Genomic DNA, 20,062 nt, shown 5'->3' with positions numbered 1-20,062 from the left:
TTCATATCAAGGATCTACAAATAGTTTTAATGAATGCCACTTTCAAGCTTTTATGTAATCAATGTTTTTCAATTTGGAAACCACTGCTCTTGAGAAACTGTCCAAAGTGAAAAATCAGTACAAGATGTCTTCTGCACTGAAAAATCAGAACAAGATCTCTTCCATCTCCAATTCCAACACTTTCAAAAACACTTTCAGAAAGTTTCTCTGACATGGAATTTTCAGCAACACAAGTTCAAAGGAAAAGGTTTTCCATACCTTTATTTCAGCAAGAAATTATAAGTCACATCTGAGTAAATTTTTACATACACTTGAATGCTACATATCTTACAGCACTGTTCAATATTTTTCCTACCTTAATTTATTCTTTCAAGTCTACATACATCATACATCTTGTTTTGACAAGGACACGGAGATGCCCTGGCTGTTACAGTGGTCCTCATTTTTGCTGCTCCAAATAATTAGGACTGTCTAAAGAGACTCCAGGCATTTACTGTCACCATAGCTAGGGACACACCTGTATCAGCATTATATTACTCTTCTCAGACCCTAAGCAATCTTGGAAATAATGATTAAAACTCCTATGGACATACCCACAGAAATCATAAAATCATGAGTGAAGAGAAGGGTAAAAAATATTGTTTCTTGCTAAACTGTAACCAGACATACTTAGGAAAAAAATTGCAAAAGGACACAAAATTAAAAAGAGTAGGATAGAATTATGAGGTGCTAACACTCTTCTACTGCTTACTTTACATTTAAAACAAGAATAGGGATTTTAAACCAATAATCAGCTTCATCCTTTACAATAACATTATATAGTTACATAACAAAGTAGCTAATGCTACATTACACCTAAACACAATAGTCTTTAGATATGAAGAAATTACTGTAAAACTAACATAGTGTGTATTGTGAGTAGCAACCAAAATCAGAATTAAAGATATATGAAATATATATATCGTTTCTTTGAATAAATTCTGCATAAATCACAAAAATTTAAAACTGATCCTGAAAAGCACCAAGGATTACACTAATTTTAAAATTATGGGCATAAAAATGTGCCTTTTTTTTCTTCCAGCAACAAGAAAATGAAAGCCAGAATTTTCAGTCTGTATGCCTGAAGTGTGTACATCTGTTTACATCACATCCCACATGTCTATAGACATGGGCTTGCATATACGTACAAATGAGAGAATACAATGCACAAAGACTGGGGTGGTTCTTTATTCAAATCCATCCTTGCTTGACAAACTGCCTCATACAAAACTCTGGTTAGCAGTAATTTCAACAGCCAGTATGATTCGAAATATTTTGCCTGCATGTACTTATGAAACTCTAAACAGATGTGTCTCTATGTGAGTAGTTACCCTAGGGAACAATCTTTAATAAGATAAAACTACAGGTAAGTCAGGAGAATGTATCTGGGAGAAAAGATATCAACCAACCTATCTTACCTACCCTACCAAGGCTCAGAGAGGCCTATACCTGATGAAGCACTACTAAAATGGAAAGTGAAATTCTTAGCAGATGCCCTTTTCAAACTGTTACACCAGGTTTTGTTTCTCTGCAAAAAGAGAAGGTGGGCTCAATCTTCTGTTCCCCGCATTTTTCCTTGGTGTCAGAGGGAGGCCAGAAAGCATCTGCACCAAGACTCAACTTTTCAGTGAACAAACTGGTTTCATCACTGTAAAATGAGGTAAAACAAAAAGAGGGAGAAAAAAAATTTCCAAGTGGTATCCTAAAATTCAGTATTGCCATCTTACTGTGACATACAGTACAGCCCTATTCATTCTGCAACTCCAAGCTAGCTCCTAAAACACTGTGCAAAACAATAAATTCATGCTACATAACTTATAAATTTTCTACACCAGCAAACCGCATGAAAATGGCTAAAAGTGTAAAGTTAGCTCAGTGTTTACATTGTAGTTTAATGAGACCAGAAGTACAAGCTTCTTTAACAGCAAAAAAAGCAAAAGCTGCAGTCTAAAAAATTACCTATGACCACAGTAGAAATCCAGCGGAAAGTCCCTTAAAAATTTATAGTTGAAACAATCAAACAATATTATATTTAAACACTAACTTCCTCCAGTTAACTTACTGCCAGGTACACTGACTGACAAGCATTTTAAACAAAAATTGAAGAACACGGAGCAGTCCCTCAAAGAAAATATGTACATGCTATTGAACTGCAGAAATACAGCATAGTGGAATATAAGCTCAGTTATTATACCCACTGTACTTCCTTTTTCTTTAAAACTTACAGCTGACTATTTTTATGCAAATAATACAAGAGGCAGTTTCAGATTGATTCAGACTCAAGTTCAAAACCACTCAATGCACCTAACACAGTAAAACCATAACTCTTACCATAAAACCATAACTATTTTGCCTAGTTGTTACTCCTTGTTTCTCTACCATTAGTTATAAAGGGTAACAGAAAGCCAAAATACCCAATAACAAATACCCAAACAACAAACAAACAAAAAAAAAGGTATTCAGAGGGCTAATAGTATTTAAACATTATTTATAAATTTGTCACTTCCCACTACACCTGCTGCCTGCTCCATTTCTCATAAATTTCACCAATTAAAATACAAAATTCTCACTAGTTGAAATTTACTATTCTGAAGGTTTATAGCCCTTGATAGTTGTTATGGAAATTAAAAATAACCCCTCAAATACTGTTAAATGTTACCTGAATGTTTTACAAGGAAGAAACATATTGGTAACCACGTTACAAAGTAGAAAATTAATAAAAGCAAAGAGTTTTGGGAGAATAACATTCTAAGACTTTATTTGATTATATGTTATCATTCTTCAAGAAAATTTGGTACAAAAAAATTAAAAAAAAAAAACAAAACCAGAAAAAACCAAACAACAAATTCCAATGTAATCAGCAGTGATGCTGAATAGCACAGGCCTCAGTGCATTTCATTACACACTAACACATGGCTGCATCATGACAGTAATATGGGATCATCTTGCCACAGATGAGTTCTCCTGCAGATTTTTATCTGATTAAATGCAGAAAACTGGATCCTTTTAATAGCTACAGTTTCTGGTAATTGTTGAAGAAACTAAAGAGAAGAAACCAAAGAGAAGAAACCTAAGAAAAACAGGTATTTGTCATGTATCATATATTCTCTTCCTCCATCTGTGTGGGAGGAGACCTTTCACATCTTAAAACCATATTTATGAAGTTATATAGTAGACAAACTGCATACAATGAAAATATATTGTCACTTAACAGAAATATCAGGAATAATTTTCTAACATTCAGATGCTGGAATATAAGAACAAACTCTCCTAATATTTTATTGTTTATATTCCTGCTGTTGTGGATTTCCCAAGACAGTTAGAAAGAAGGAAAACCAAGGCATAACATGCAAGACCATACACACTGTCTAATGAGCAAGAATAACCATATTCCAACAGCTCTAACTGCATTGTAGTCACATTATTTACCAACTGTCACAGTCATGGTGACACAGAGATACTCCAACTCCTGCTGAACTAACTAAACTCAGATGCTGAGAGCAGGCTAAGTACAGCAGTGTGACAAAAGACTTTGCCCAGAAACAAGCCTGTGCTGAGGGTTATGCAGAAGACTGGTAAACTTCCTCACACTGCTATAACCTAGTCTGAAGTATCATTTGTTTTAGAACATTAGAACAGGGAAAGTCCCACATACATCAGTCAGAAGGGATTTTGCCAATAACTTCACTCATGCCCACGTTTCATGCTACCTGCATTTGCATACCAAGTTTTCAAAACAAACAAATCCACCCACAACTTATTTTGCTTTGCTTGCATGTACAGCTTTTCCTTTGTCTATTAAATTCACTAGCCCGACCCACACTTTTAACCCTTCTGACTCATTTCTCCATTCCATTGTGGTGGAGTGAGTGAGCAGCTGTGTGGGTCTTAGCTGCCTACTGGGCTTAACCCAGTACAAATAAGTAAAATTTACTGCCATACAACTTTAAACAGTTTAGCAATTCTAAACACAGGCATTCCACAGCTGCCATCAGAACTTAAAGGAAAAAAACCACCACACACGAATCTCAAAATAAGCAAGTCTGTGTCTCTGCGTAATTTTTTACTGAGAACTCCAGTCTTGAGTGCTACAAGCTCCTCATCAATCTTTCCAATGGAGAAACCCCAAGGTACACAGAACAGGATTTAAAATTAAGACCACATCACATTGTCTTCTGAAGGGTTGTAAGAAGCACTTCCAAAATGTATTAACCTAGGTCCTCTCTTCAGTATTTCCTTAACAGACTTACAAAACTAATCTACATTTGGTAATATAGATGCAAAATGTGTCAGAATTTATGTCAATGCACAACTGGAGCAAAAGTCTACAAGGAGGTCTGTGGTAAATGCGTCAGCAAACAAAAGGTGTCTGAATAGTGTGTTTTGCATAGCTGCAAAGCAAGGCTGTAACACAAATCTAATCACCTTGGGTATTCTTTCACCACAAAAATGCTGGGAATTCATAACAGAAGGAATACCTGGGACTTCAAGATACTTGGGAATGCCTCAGCTAAATGAAATATGCTTCAGCTGACAAGAACAGATTGAACAAGTTTAGACTTGGCCCAGCTTTGCACTGGTGGTTGGACTAGATGACCTACAGGGGTCCCTTCATCAGCATCTTGGGTCCTTTCATAGTTATCCTGAGATCCTATAAAGTTTAGATACAAAGTTAGAATGAAGTTGTTATGAAATTAACTGCATATTTTAACTGATATTTACCATTTACTTACAAACAAATAGTCTGTTACAGAAGCTGTTTTTGTGAAGTTGTAATTGGATATTAACCTAAAGGTTTTAAAAGGACAACTCAAATGCCAGTGGAACCAAAATTATCACAACAGAAAAACACATATAAGAGATCCAAAACAAGTGAATAGCACAGCTCTGCCATACAAGAAAGGCAGTCAAAGGGTTATGTTTTAGTTCACAAAATTACCTGGAATCTACTTTGCAATTATTTATGGACTAGGTAAAACGGAACAGATAAAAATCCAAATCACTTACTACTCTATGTTTATTGCCTTAGATTTGATCACCTGGACATCTGTACCACCAATTCACCTTAAATAGTAAGACTGCTTAGAATGCAATTCCTTTTCTGTCACTGACACTTCTAAAGCTGGTCCTTCTGTATCCATAGCACCAGTACATAAAAAATTCTGATGTCATCTGCATTCCACCAAGGGTGGAGGCAGACAAACACTTTCTCAAAATGAGTTCCCAAGAAATCCACATTCATAAAACCAAAACATCCTGTTTCTATATATGGAATTGTCAAGCAATCCATTCGAGGACAGATACTCAGGGAGGAATTCTTAATTATAAAGCAATTTTACCTGTATTTTATTTAAAACCTTCTTCAATATTATGCATAACCTTCATTTTTATCTTCCTAATCCATAGCACAAAATATGAAAGGAGACACAAGTGAAAAATTATCACAAGAAGAAAAGTCCACTTTGATATCTTCAAAAAGACATGGTCATAAGCTAGGATTTGCACACTATTGAAACAAATAATATTCCATAGCCTCATACAAATATACTATCTACTGTAAGAGATTTTTTGTTGCTCACACCAGAATATCAGTCATTTTGATGTGGTTGTAGAATGTTAATCCAACATCTACTCAGAGAAAATTAACAATACCCTCAAGGAAATCATTAAACGTCTCACACAAGAAATTAGTTTTATTTATTTCTTCTCAACCCAGCATCAGTGAGGATTTTCAAGACCTTCCTCCCTAGAACACAAAGCCCTTGCTGATAAAATCTGCAAGTGATTGACGGTAATGGTGCTATAAGTAACAGCAAGGCCAAGTTATAGATACACAGGGACCTGGAGCACATGGTAAGTCAGACACAATTGAGGTCATATTTAACTCTGTCATATGAAAATTTAAGAATACAACAAGGAGGAATACAATCATAGAATCACAGTCTTGGCAAGTGGCAGCATAAGCCTGGAGCAAAGACAATCATGTGTTCCCACCAAGTGTAAAGGTGCAAATTACCGAAATGAAAGTTGGGTGCGCTAACAGTGACTGCTGCGAATAAGCTGAACACACCTTACCCGAAGGAAGGTATTTACAAAGCAACTCCCAAATTGCTATGTTCAGCTGTTAATAAGGAAGCAAAAGACAATAAAACTGTTAAAGCACCCAAAAACCTGGACATTTTCATGAAACGGCAAGATTTGGGATTTGAAGTCATAAGACAGAAGCAGCCTCAACTCTGTCCCCCACTGCTCTGAGGGTGGTGCTTGGGCCTCCCCAAGAACAGGCACAGCAGGCAAAAATCACATGCCAGCTCCTTAATGCCACAATTCCAAGCCTGTCCTAGGAGTTTAAATCCACCATCACAATCATTTAGATCGTCACCCCATTTACATGAGCAGTAGCTTTCAGCAGGAAGCTAGATGGACAATTGCAATGGCATCCTAAATTATTTTAATTAGAATTATCCCTCATTAATCAAATACAGAAGTTTATTAAACATAAAAGTAAAAAATAATGCGTAAACAACTGCAGAAGAGTAAATGCCTGCTACAGTGGATTAGCTGATCTAGTTAAGAAAAAAAGAATAAGCGACCAGAAGTTGAAGCTAAAATACAAAATTGCTGTGTAATCTGTTCTTTGTTTCCAAAGGAAATATATAATCAATCATACTATTATCACTGGCATACTTTAAAATTGAGACAGTACACATGAGCCATAAATTTCTGATCTAGATACACAGACTCAGGCAGGAAAATTGATGGCCAGCATTAGGCAGAGGGACACACTGTATCAACATAAAAGTCTCTTTTATTAAGACAAATCAATTGCTTCAACATGTTTCAGCAAGGATAGTCCACTACCCTCAGAATGTAAACGCAGAACAAAATAAGGTGAGACAGTCCAGAACAACAGGAGTGACTAAATACTTTTTGGGTATTAGAGAAATTCCTCTAAAAGCAAGAAGCTTCTGTTCATAAAGCAAAAAACCCTGGCAGCTTACTACCCTCTACCACTTTCATTTGTGCAAGATTGTTTCCCAATTATTTATTTACACTCCTCCACGGGAAAAAGAAGACATTTTAATTTTGGAGATTGATAGCTTTCTGAGATGCTCATGCTTTACTACCCCCAAACCAATGCCATTATTTATTTCTTCATTTTAGAACCTTAGCACCAATAACAAAATCTGATATCTGTCTTTGAAAAGCTATTCACTAGATCAATCATCTCAAATTTGTGTGATCACAAATTTGATCAGAACTCACTTTACTTTGGCCATATTTCCAGATTACTGTGCTAGCAAAGTCTTATACTGTAAAGTTGGAACACAAAAACCCAATATTGATTTATTGGATGCTTTTATAATGAGGGTTCTTTGGATGTTTATGAGCTATGTCTAGAAAAACTCTGATTCTCATGCAGAATTTGTCCATGTTGACTTCACACACAAGAAGGGAAAAAAAATAGTTTTTTTAATGAATTCTATTCCTGAAAACTTTACTTTCTTGCAGCACCATGCATTACTTCTATTTAGTCCAGTTCAAAATATTGGGGAAAAAAACTAACAGATTTGTGAGGCACATAGAAGGAAGCAACATCCAGCCTTTTTTGCACTTTTTCAGACCTTTTACCAGTATAAGACTTTTTCAGATTTAGCCAACCTGTTCACTATTCTCCTATTTCAAAGTCCATCCAGAGTATTTAGAAATCATTCAGAAATATGTATTTATAATAAGCACACATTCACATCTACTAACTGGTACATTTGTTTCTTGGGGGAGGGCAATGTTAGGGTCGGGGTAGATTTTTTTCCCCTTTTAAAGGTAAACCCTGCAACACTGGATAGAAACACAAGGAAACTTCACAGACTCCTTCTATTGCCTACATGTACAGTCTCAACTGCAATGCTTTCACTGTTCCCACAGCAATACCCTGATTTATTTCTTCATTTTAGAGCCTTTCTCTGTAGAGGCTAAACCTTACACTGTCTCTTACTTCCCTTTAACAAGTACTCGTAGAAAAGCTTCTTTTCCTTCAGGCTACCAATGCTTCATAGATAAACATGGCTTAAATTTTTCTGATAAATGGGATGCTGGAGGGATCCCAGAGCCACATCTCCCACAGCTTAACATTTAAGTGCATAACTAAAATGCTTCAGTGAGACTACCAATTACTGCAGTTCTGTTACTACCACACAGAACTGCTCAACACCAAACGGAGCTATGAAATTCCAGAAGCCATTTTTAGCCCAGGGCACTAGGCCAAAAATAACCTTTTCAGTTCTCTAGGAAGCCAAATGTACAAAGATATGAAAACTGGCAGAAGGAGTATAGCACTTCTTGCCAAAATACTGATTTTTTTTTTACTGTGTACAGTTACTAGTCTTTCATATTACCCGATTCTTAACTGATTGCAAATCTATAGTGATATTCTTTGAGACTATTTGCGAGTTGTATGTCTGTGCCAGAAGCTACTACAAAGTGAGTTTCTGCATTGTGTTAATACATTCAAAACCACTCCCTGGACTTAAGACCTTAATGGAAGCTTTAAGTCTTTACTGCAGTCCCAACATATTCCAGAACAAAACTAATTCAAATACCTCAAGATATCATACACTGACAGTTAAAAAAAACATACCAAAAAAAAATTATCAAAAAAATATCAGAGAACCAAAGTTGGATTCTATTCACAGTTTTGTCTCTGATCTGTTCTGAGATGTGGATTAAGCCATTCAAAATTCCTGCTTCTGAGCTTTTCCAATCTATACAACCAGGGATAACCTGCATTATTACAGTACAATGAAATAACTCACTGAGCAAAGTTTGCATGGTAATTTTTTTATGGAAACACAGAGCAAGATCTATGCTAGGAACAACTAAAAGCAGAAATCCTGAAGTCATTATATTAATGACTTAAAAACTTAAGCTCTTAAAGTCATTACATTAACAATCAATATAATTACATAAAAGGCTTTCAAATTACAAGAAATTCAAAAGACTACTTTCTCTAACCTTAGAAGTTCCTGACTGGTTGGCTGAATGCCAAAGTCACACACAGCACACTTCAGCAGAGCAGTAATAGCAGCAATACCATGATACAGAAGAGTCTCATGGTCTACACCATGATAGTGTCTGTCTTATCTGTAAATTCACTTACAAAAATGTCAGCAAATTGAAGTTACTGGTTATTTTAAATTAGCTCAAATTTTCCTTCAAATCATAAGATCGACTTCATTTGCATGGAAGATTTTTTTTGTGGAGAGTGCCAGATTACCTTCACTTTTTATGGTGAATTTGAGACAGCACATGGAAAAAGGAAAAAGAAAAAAAAAAGTAAGTTTGAAGATGGGGAGAAATTTGGCAATTTTTTTAAAATGAAAAACAATTATAGGCTCTGCAGTCTTTTTTGTCCTCCTTCAAATAAAAGCTCAGAAAAATAACATATAAAAACTACACATTGCCAAATTAACATAATAGTTTTCCATTGCATTTCAAAGTTCAGACAGTGAATGGAAACATCCATTGTAACATTCAGTAACAATTCAGTGAATCAGTCTTAATTTCTGCACATTATGACTAAGAAGCTACCTCATCATATTGACATTGTATAGAAACTAGAAGGAACTGGTACTGATGGGTCTCAAAATAAGACAAAACATTTCAGATGGATGGCACAAGGATGTCTTGCTCCTACATCTTCCTTCAAACACACTAGTAAGCAGGGGGAAATAAAAGACCATGTCTAGCAATCCTTTCAAGTGACAGGACATGTGTGAGTGAGGAAAAAAATCAAGTCAGTAACACAAGGCAATCTGAACGGCTGCTAACTGGAACACAAGCAAGGAGTAGGCACTCAGCCAGACTGGAATTCAAACCCTGGAAAGGGGATCACAGACAAAACTTACCGAGCAGGGAAACTACACTGTACAAAGTGGAAGGCAAAAGGACAGTTTTCTTCAACTGGAATGAACTCAAAAAACCAAACAAAACAAGCAAACAAGAAGCCCTAGCAACACAACATAAAATGAGCATGGGAAAGCCTGGGTTAAGTTATTCCCCTTGATCAATGACAGCTGTATTTAGTAACCAGGGCATCCTTGTCCTGCCCCAACTGCTGGGAAAGCTCCTTTCAGCTTTGACCAGACACCCATTCCAGAAATCTTCATAACAGTCTGCATTTTTTTAATTATATAATATATGAATGACACGATGTTCTTCCTCCTTTCCCACTGAATAGACACACAGCTTTGCTGTTATTACACTTGCCCTGCCTTAAAAAGACTGAATTGAATGAATTCAGCTAAGCCTCACTATTCTCAAAATACAGTAATGTAACAGCAGCAATAGACGGGTACTACCTCTCTATAGTTCAATAATCCCTATTTCTCTTGTCATTAAGTTGTTAAATAGTCAAAGGTTCAAACAGTACAAAAAGTCATTTTAATAATAAAAGTTTTGGTGACCATGATAACAACTTCACTGTCCTTAAAATTGGACATAAAGTTCTTACTATACATAAACTATTGCACTTGCATTTTTGGTATTTTCCCTTACCCTGTAAAGGTAACCCAAGGGTGTGTTCTGCTCCATGTCTTTCCTTGGCTTACCATCTGATTCAATTTTCTTTTCCTACCCCATTTTTTGCCCATTTTACAAAACTTCTCCATCAGTTTCAGTGATTTATCTTTGCATACACATTTTATGAACCTGTTTCTTTCTGTTCACCAACAACAGATTCAGCTTCTTACTCATGCTTTTCTCTTCACATTTAGATGTGGTGGGGTTTTTCCCCCCCATCTTACTTATTTTTAATTTTTACTTTTTGGCTGTCTAATGTAATGCTACAAAGAAGAGGTGTCACTTCAAATAGCACAACCAAAGATGCAGACTTTAGATGCTAGAAAACGTCATGTCTGTTCACATATGATAAATTGAAGTGAAAGTGTCATTTGCAGTCACTTTGCTACTTTTGAAACATACTGCTTTAGAATATAAACTAGTATTATAATAGTATTTTAGTATTATTTACAGTATAAAGAAATCAAGTCACAGGCTATGTTTAAATATACTTCCAAGATGTACTTTGCTGAATTTTACTTAATTCAAAAAATGATTTGCCTTAAGTCCTTCACACACATATTAATGCCAGCTGCTCCAGCAATGTCACTTCCTACCAGAAATAAGTATTTATCAGACTACAATAGTAGAAAACACCTAGTTTATATAGTTAAATCCAAAACCTAGAAATCAAATCTGTTACTAATCTAGTATTTTAAAGCACCATGGTCCTGAAAGGAAATGACAATATTACAACTACTGCACTTTGCACCAAGGAATAAAATCCCCCATCTACAGAAAATCGACGTAAAAACCTTCTCCACTCAGCAGCACAGGTCATTGCTAACATTGGTGCTCAGCTATGTTGCCCTGGTTCTGCTTCTCATAAAGACCAAGAACTCTATTCTGATATCTAAAACTTCCAGCTGCTTCCAGTAATTTCTCTAACCATTCCTAGAAGAACTACCTCACATAATCACCATGAACTTACAGTTAGCTTTTAACTAAATCCACACAAGCTCAGCTGAACATGAAACACTTCATGCAGCTTCAAAAGCAAGTGCAAACCTCCTCAGGCTCCAAATTAAGCACAAAACTAATCCCCACTTGGCTCTGCCACAATCATCTCACAACTTTTGACTTTTTGTTTTTTCCTTTAAGAATATTTCTCCTACAGCCTGGGATAGGAGGACAAAAGACTGTTATTGTTATTTCTATTTTTAAATAGTTAGGAGGTTTACAGGCATTAGGGTGTTCTGCACCATACAAGGAAAAAAAGAATAAAAAGCTGGCCAGCAAGACACTCTTAGAAAAAGACACTGGGGAGAAAGTGTTAGAATTTCATAAATAAACTCCTCCCACAAAGACACATCTATGCACAACATTTAGCAGAAAGGAATTATTCCTCCAGAAGCTTAACCCCTCGGTAGCATTCCAAGAACTCCTCTGACTGGTGTATAATTCCTTGCACAACATGGTCAGCAGAGAACTGTCAGAAGTCAGATGTAACACTATTTCCAGTTTTGACAGTGATCTGCTCGCTGAACACAGGGATAATGTTTCTGGCTTTTTCAGTTTTACACATCAGAGGACAATAAATGGGTGCACTTTCCATAATTCTGGTTTCTGCAGAACAAATTTAAGATATCTCTGGGTTGGGAAGTGCCATTTCAATTATTTAAATCATATTCATTTTAACAGTGAATTAGCAATCTAACCAGCTTGGAAATGTTCACAAACCCAGTAAATGCTTACTAACAGTCAGCAAGAACACAGCAGGCAGAATGATGAGCAGTCAGCCTGTGACCCACAGAAGTTACTCATCCTTCCTAGAATGGTCACTCTGATACACAAAACACCAGTCTCTCCATCTTGGCTGATCCTGTAACTCTGCAAGCAGCAAAATTACTGGGTTTTCCTTATGCAGACAAGTGGATGCTAAGCTTTCCAAACTTAAATTCAACAATTAGTATTTTAAAGCATGAATTTGAAACTATTACTTGTAGCCTAAAGTCTGTAAATGTCAAGTATCTTGGAGCCAAACAATTTTCTCCATGTTTCTCTGATTCTCTATGCACACAATTCTAATCATTATGAACATAACTGGCATTTTTCTTCAGTTTCACAGATTTCAGAGAATTATCCCATGCCATTGCACATTTCCCTTCTTTGACTTCATATATTTTTTTCAATAGTTCCTAAGTTTTCACTCTCTATGACACTTCTGCTTTCAACAGTATCATCTTTTTACCTATTTCCTTATTCAAACCTATACTGCACTGGCATTTGCCCCCTTCCTGTTCCAAGCCACAGGTCCATTGTGCAAGTATTCATCCTACTTTGTCATAGCTGACTCTGCCCCAGCCTTGTCCCCTCAAAGAAGTACTCGGTGTTTTCAAAACTCTCTGTATAATAACTGTGTTAAGATTCCTACAGTCTCTCCTGTTTAAGAGAGAGATGTCTAAACCAAGATGCCTTTTTTGCTGAAGACACAACGGAAACAGACCAGGGAAGGACTAAAAGGCAGCTCACAAACAATGGAGGGATATTTGCCTTTCACCTCCCACCAGTGATCACAGGTGAATGGATCTGCAAAACTGCTTGTCCAAAAGCATTTGGAAGGGAACCTGTAGCACCTTGACTTTCATAGCAGCACTTCTGGAGCTCTGAGTCAGTTTTTTCCAAGCAGATTGGACAAGGATGCACAAAGCAACAATATTTCTACAAAAGCCTTCAGCTTTTATTCATTTACATGCACAGCACGTCCAAACATAGGAATTCTAGGCAGAGCTGTTTAAAAAACTGCCATCCTAACGGGGATGTTCTCTTTGGGGATAAAGATTCAATCCGCAGCAGAGCCTATTCCTGCTGAAATTGAGGGGTTTCACCCTTTCTCCCATCCCCTCCCATGGTTTTTAGGCTGGCATCTCTCCTGCCTCTTAGCCCATGCACTAGTTTTGACTAGCAAGCAAGTGAAAAAGAAAAAACAAACAAACAGACACAAGGGAAACACACACACACAGTCAGCGGTAGAAAGCCATTAATCTGCTCAAGCCACATTCTGAAACAGTAACCAGACAATTGTGTTCTCATAATTTGTTCCATGCAACAAAGACAGTCTGAGCCAATTCACTTTATTTTATGCTGAGGAGTGTGCAACAGCACCTGCAAAGTCACTGGCGACATTTCAGCTATGGGAGCATAAATCTCCAGACAAAAGAGGTAACTTTCAAAAGCTCCACTGACTAGACTCTACAGCAAGAGAACTAATAGACTGTTTTCAATAGAACTCAATAGCCTGGATGTTTATAAGATCCACAAGCAAGGATACAGCCAGGCTTCAGAAAGAATAAACGGGCCAAGAGGGTTTAAATGGTATTCTGCAGTTGTAAGTTGCTATGCACATCAATGTTTCTAAAAGAATTCCTTTAGTTTGATCAAACTCTTTCCCAAAGCATTGCTTATGAGTAAAAAACCAGAAGTTAGAATATGTTGGCACAGAGATGTCCAGACAGACCACACGATGAGGTGGTTTCAGAAACTGTTAAATACATAATAATGAATACAAAATTGATTTATCTTCATGTTTTAGCCATAAGAATTACATCTCCTAAGTTTTGGCTGCAGGGTAACATTCAAGTCATTGGTGACAGTAAGCAAACATTCTCTCTCCCTGTCCTAATATACTTAAGATACTATTTGTGTAAAAAAACCCAGCAAGTAAAGTTAGAAATCTTCATATAAACACAGAAAGGCTGTAGGAAGGGACTGACTTTTGAAATTAAAAGGAAACTGAGTTCTATTACTTTTTTAGCCTTATAAAGACATTATTTATTGATATGAGTTCAAGTTAAATGACCAAAATGAGAGGCTCTCAGCCTTATCCAAAAAACACTACCATTTAATCAAAATATTAATTCAAAATTATGATTTTTTTCAAAGTAATTATCAGAGAGAATTCTTAAAAGGAGCGGGGCATATCAAATATATTTTTCTCTAGTGGCAAATAACAATCAAATTCTAAACAAGAGTCCATATAGTGGTCATATTTGATATTTGGAAGTGTGCAACAGCACAAACAAGCCAGTCTGGATGTATGACATCCTGCCCAGTACAACCTGCACTTGGAACAGGTGGAACCAACTGCACATCCACTGCTGAAATTAGGAGAATTCTCACATGTGAAGGAAGAATTACATTAATAAAGCAGGTGGAGAAAATAAGTAAGAATAAATTATGGCTATCTAATGCACACAGAATCACAGAATGGTCTAGGTTGGACTGAACCTTTAAATGTCATCTGGTTCAACTCCCCTGCACGAAGCAGCAACATCTTTGACTAGATAAGGTTGCTCTGAGCCCCATGCACACCATACCTAATTTTTAAAAAAGGTGGGGGGGGAAAGAAATACTACTGTTGATGTTATCAGCAAAGAGGAACGAAAAGAACATATTTCACCCAAACCAGCATCAACACTCACAGTGATATTATGATTTTTCAACCATCTTGAAAGCAAGTCCGTTGTTACACAGTCAAAACAACTATTTCAAAGATGCTGCCAGGCAAAGGTGTCTTCAACACAGCATTGTGAGACAAGTATAGTCCACTCAGAAAAACTTTAAAAAACAGCAGGTAGGAGCTCTTTTATCAAGAGAGCATTTTATTGCACCAAAAAAGTACTCATTCCTTCCAAAATTTCATATTGTCCAAACTAGCAACAAAATACTTCCATTTGTAATTATTTTCTAATAATCTAGCACGTAATTTAAAGAATTTATTTTCTTCTCTGCCAGGTCACTACCAGCAGCAGCAAGTAATGCCTCCTCATGTGCCTAACTCACCCAACAGAAATGGATGAAGCAGGTATTCACCAGAACAGGTTCAGAGGATCTGTCTTCAGAAATACAATCAAAGCCACAGACAGAGGCTGAAGTATTACAGTAGACAGCCATGGTTACATCTTTGGGACCTTTGCTTGCTCTTTTATCTACTAACATGCTTCCAGCATTCCCAGTGGTTTGGAGGAATATAATTGCATGCTATTACTTAAGAACTATGTGATTACTGTGCCACTGCCTTCCACATAACCCAGCCTGTAATAAAAGCGATAAGAATAGCATTTATTATTTTTGAAATTATTTTTGCATTCACACTGATGTGGTTTAAAACATCTGACTAAACTTAAGACACTTTACATAAAGGCTTTATTTTCTTCTAACAGTACTGAACACCATGAAAACTCCATTCTGTGTGCAGAGACCTGACCGGGTCTCTCAGCACTTGAGCAGAACGCTCAAAGTCTGAGGAAGAAATGTTCTATCACATTCCTATAACCACGATGGATTTAATGCAAAGAAAAGTCACAGAAGAAAAAGCATAACCAGGAGCCATAGGAATAGAAAGCAACAAGTACAGTTCAGCCTCTGTAGTTATCACAGAATGTAGCTGCAGTGAGAACTAGAAAACTCAAACTATCCCATCCCAGCTGCTAAAGGGAAACAAGCCACGTCCCTTTCATAAGTGCATCAATTGCTATATAAAATCTGACTTCTAACTTTGAGAAAAAAATAAATGCATGAACAGAGAATTTAAAGTTGATCACTTTTTTCTTCCTCAGACCTATGAAAAGCACTCAGAACCTTTCTAGAAAACAAGTTTGGTAATATTTAATTTATAAGAAGCTGAGATGATCATTTTCTGAATCAAAAATATTTTCAGTCTGCAGTACTAAAACACTGTCAAGTGCAGACATAGTTTCAGTTTTCTGGAAATTCCCTGCTTCTCAGAGCTGTAAACTTAACCCCCCCACACTCATCTCCTCTACATCAAGGAGTATCTTCATTTTACAGTGAGACTGGCAATCCTCTCCTCCCCTCAAAAATAACAGTAAAAGGCTACCCCTACCCCAAAAACCAATGTTACAGGACTTCAGAGACATGTCAGCACATCAGATCCAAAACTACAAATCACTCATTTCAAGGATCTATTCCAAGTAGTACAAAAAAGTTTTATACTATGCACATTTATGGAGAGGAAGCAGAAGAGAAAATTCCCATCAAGAGTTTGCCCCAAGAGTTTCAGAAATCTGGACTTAAGCCAAACATCTCTTCTGTTTATATATTTGTTATGTAATGTAACAAACGGAAAAAAACATGGATTTTTTGGAAATATATCAACATACAACTTTCAAGGCAGTTCCCATTAAACAGTTACAACAAGCTGTTACAAACAAAACCTTAAAGCAACCATAGATTAACACAGTGTTCTTCTAAAAAGAGACAATGATAAAAGGGCTGCTGTTGTCACAAGATTAAGACACGGGTTGATCTACACTGCTGTTTATATCAAACAAAAAGAGAATGAAAACGCAATTCTACATTCAATTTCACATTGAATGTTTCCATGTAAACTCTGACAAAAGCACAATAATGCTTAAAGATAGTGAGTATTTTTTTTCTTAGAAAAGTCAGTAGAACAAGCAAGCATGTAAGAAGCAGGTGCTACCTCTACATACTACACACAGCTCATGCCTGTACAGCACATACTTAAACAATACACAAGTACTCACATGCAATCACTACCAATCAAACCATTTTCTTCCCAGTATACAATATAGTTTTTCCAACAGTTTGGTTCGATATTAAACAAGCTGAATTTCTGGATTACCAAACTATTTATCTTGTATTGCAGCATGTCTGCTAGAACTCAACTTTGAAAAAGAAAGGAGATAAAAAACGCCTTGCTTGGGATGGCAAGCTGAAAGTCGTTCTTCTAACCACACAGAGTTCCCCTTCCATGCCTGTCCCTTTCACATCTGCTACTGAGTCAGCCAGTGGTTAGAACGGTAATTCATGCCATCAATTCATGGTAGTTTCATTCATCAAGCTTCCTTCACTTTTCTTTTATTGATATAATGATACAGGTGGTCACACAGACCAATGTGAAATCCACTCAGCAACAGCCATCAAGTAAAAAAGGTAAACAACAATAACACATGACACCTACCATACATCTGAGGCACTAAGACAGACACAACCAACACGTGTGTCTCCGTATACAGGAAGGCATAAATGCCCTCACGTGCAGGAGTAGCTGCGAATTTAGATTCATGTTATCCCATGTCTGCATGTAGGTATAGCACCTGCTGTTTTGTGGGGCAAGAACAAGTGACTACACGTCTCCTGCTCCGCTGCCACAACACCACTATCTCCAGCAGGCAAATGAGGACAGAAGGGCAGGTGGAGGCCGTACGCTGAAGACCTTAGCAATACACTAATATATTCCTCTAATGCGGGTTTGCACCCTTCTGCCCAGTGACACCATGTAAAGAAGGGATTAGGTTCCATTACCTGGGATAAACAGGAGCAGGAAAACTCACATGACCCTCTGAGGTGGGCCTGCCTCCCTAGGTGTGAAAGAAGTGTGCCCTTTTTCATGTTGGAAAAAAGGTGTGAGAGCAAGTTACCACACACTGAATACACATCCCCTCACCACTGCTGCCTGCAGGGCTGTCAGGCCTGTCCCCTCTGCAGATTTATGTAATGATGGTGTCCCCCACTGTGGAGTACATACAGTGCCTGGGAAGACAAGGATTTCTCTCTACATTTGCCCTGTAAGATTGCACAGAGCTGGCACTTGTGGCTACATGCCTGTAAGGACACTAAGGGGGCATGTCCAGGGCTGTCAGGCCTGTCCCCTCTGCAGATTTATGTAATGATGGTGTCCCCCACTGTAGAGTACATAGTGCCTGTGAAGACAAGGATTTCTCTCTACATTTGCCCTGTAAGATTACACAGAGCTGGCACTTGTGGCACTTAGTGCCTGTAAGGACACTAAGGGGGCATGTTAACCCCAGTGCTGCACAAGTGGCATTTGTGAGAGGCAGCATGCTCCCTGGGGCGTCTACACAGCAAACAGTCTTCCTATGGACATGCCTCCCCCTACGGCACGCAAATGGGTGACACTTCCAGAGGCACACGAGTATCTCAATGTGGTTACAGACGGACTGGCCTCCCGTCCGTGCCAGGTGGGTTCACCCACGAGCAGCGGGACAGACGCAGCCGGCATCCACCCTGGCACCGTGTGCGCATTCCTGCCGCGGCTGAATCAAAGGTGGGCTGGCTGCCACCGCAAACCTCAGCAGGCAGGCAAGGGTGGCACAGAGACGCACATTCCCCAGAGAAGGAAGAGGACAGGTGCGAGCAAGAATTCCCCACACATTCCCCCAGTGTGCCCTGGGAGAGGCAGCTCTGCCTCACCAAACGCCGAGCGGGGGGATGGAGGGGAGCGTGCACAGATCCAGCCATATGGAAGCAAACACCTACCTCATACACCAAGGCGGGGGGAATAAAGAACGCGCAGGGTCCACGGAGAGATGGGGGTGGGCTCGGCTTCCGTGCGGGGACGGGCCCCGGAGGAAGGCGAGCGAAAGGGTGGGGAGTGGGTGTTCGCCTCGCAGGGAGGCTGGGGGGCTCTGCGGGGGCGGCGCGGGGGTCCCGGGCGGTGGCACACACCCGCCCTCCCCGCTGCCCGGCCCCCCCTTCCTGCGCGCCCGCTCGCCCGGGCTCACCTGCCCGCACCGTGTCCGAGAGGTCGTGGCTCAGGGCGGCGGCGCTGCGCGGGAACTCCTTCAGCTTCCTGCCGCTCAGGTTGAGCCCCCCGGAGTGCGCCGCCTCCTCCAGCGCCCGTTCCAGACCGCGGGTCAGCGGCGCCTGCAGACCCAGCGCCCCGCTGCCGCCGCCGCCGCCGCCGCCGCCCACCCCGGCGGCCGCCGCCAGAGCAGCAGAGGGGAAGGGCTGCGACTCGCCTCCCAGCGTCGCCATTTTCCCTCGCCGCTGGGGCTACCCGAGAGGGCCACCGGACCTGCCTCCCTCCTTCCCTTCTTCTCTCTCTCCCTTCCTCCTCCTCCTCCTCCTCCTCCTACCGCTCGCGGCGGCGGCGGCGCGAGCAGGGGGCGGAGGCGCGCGGCCGGGGCGAGGCGCGCCCACTGCGCATGCTCCGCCCCTCCCGGCACCGCTCCCCGCCGCGGCGCCCCCTAGCGGCGGCGCGCTGCTCCCGGCGATGGTAGCGCCGGTGGGGAGGCGGAGAGGGGGCGGCTCTCCATTGTTTCCTTGCCACTGCATTCCTTGTAAAATCGGCCCGGGAGGCCTGCCCGCCGCCGGCTTGGACCCCTTCTGCGGGCAGCGGGAGGAGCTGTCCCCCAGCAGGGCCGGGGGCTGGGTGGGTGGCGGGCGGTGTGAGCCTGCAGGTGTGGCGGCGGCAGCGTGTGCGGGCTCGGCTTTCCGCGCTGGGGAGCTGAAGGCTGCAGCCGCTGTTGGCACCGAGCGAGGCCCTGGGGAGCATCTGCCCTGCAGAAGGGCTTGCTGTGCCGTGAGCTCCTGCGCACAGCCTGCCCCGGAGCCACCCTCCCAGGATCTCCAGTGGCAGACCAAGCACAGGAGCCACCACCCGTTCAGGCTCCGCTGG

The 20,062-nt window shown here is 39.9% G+C and overlaps 1 protein-coding gene across 8 annotated transcripts in view; it reads right to left on the bottom strand.

The window, feature by feature from the left end:
- Window positions 1-19,527, bottom strand: part of LRCH1 (leucine rich repeats and calponin homology domain containing 1) — a 115,110-nt gene extending 95,583 nt beyond the window's left edge. For 7 of the 8 annotated variants that reach the window (XR_005628290.1, XR_005628291.1, XR_005628293.1 and 4 more), the window contains exon 1: window positions 19,167-19,527. Coding sequence is in view for 3 of the 8 variants with exons in the window: in XM_039716573.1 (XP_039572507.1) it covers window positions 19,167-19,419 (253 nt within the window). In the remaining 5 variants the exon portion in view is untranslated. The remainder of the gene's footprint in view (window positions 1-19,166) is intronic. The other variant, XM_039716575.1, reaches the window with a different exon arrangement.
- Window positions 19,528-20,062: the final 535 nt, after the last annotated feature.

This window comes from Passer montanus, unplaced genomic scaffold (assembly GCF_014805655.1).
Source record: "Passer montanus isolate IOZ18808 unplaced genomic scaffold, ASM1480565v1 scaffold36, whole genome shotgun sequence".
Lineage (NCBI taxonomy): Eukaryota > Metazoa > Chordata > Aves > Passeriformes > Passeridae > Passer > Passer montanus.
This window is presented reverse-complemented; position numbering and strand designations above follow the sequence as displayed.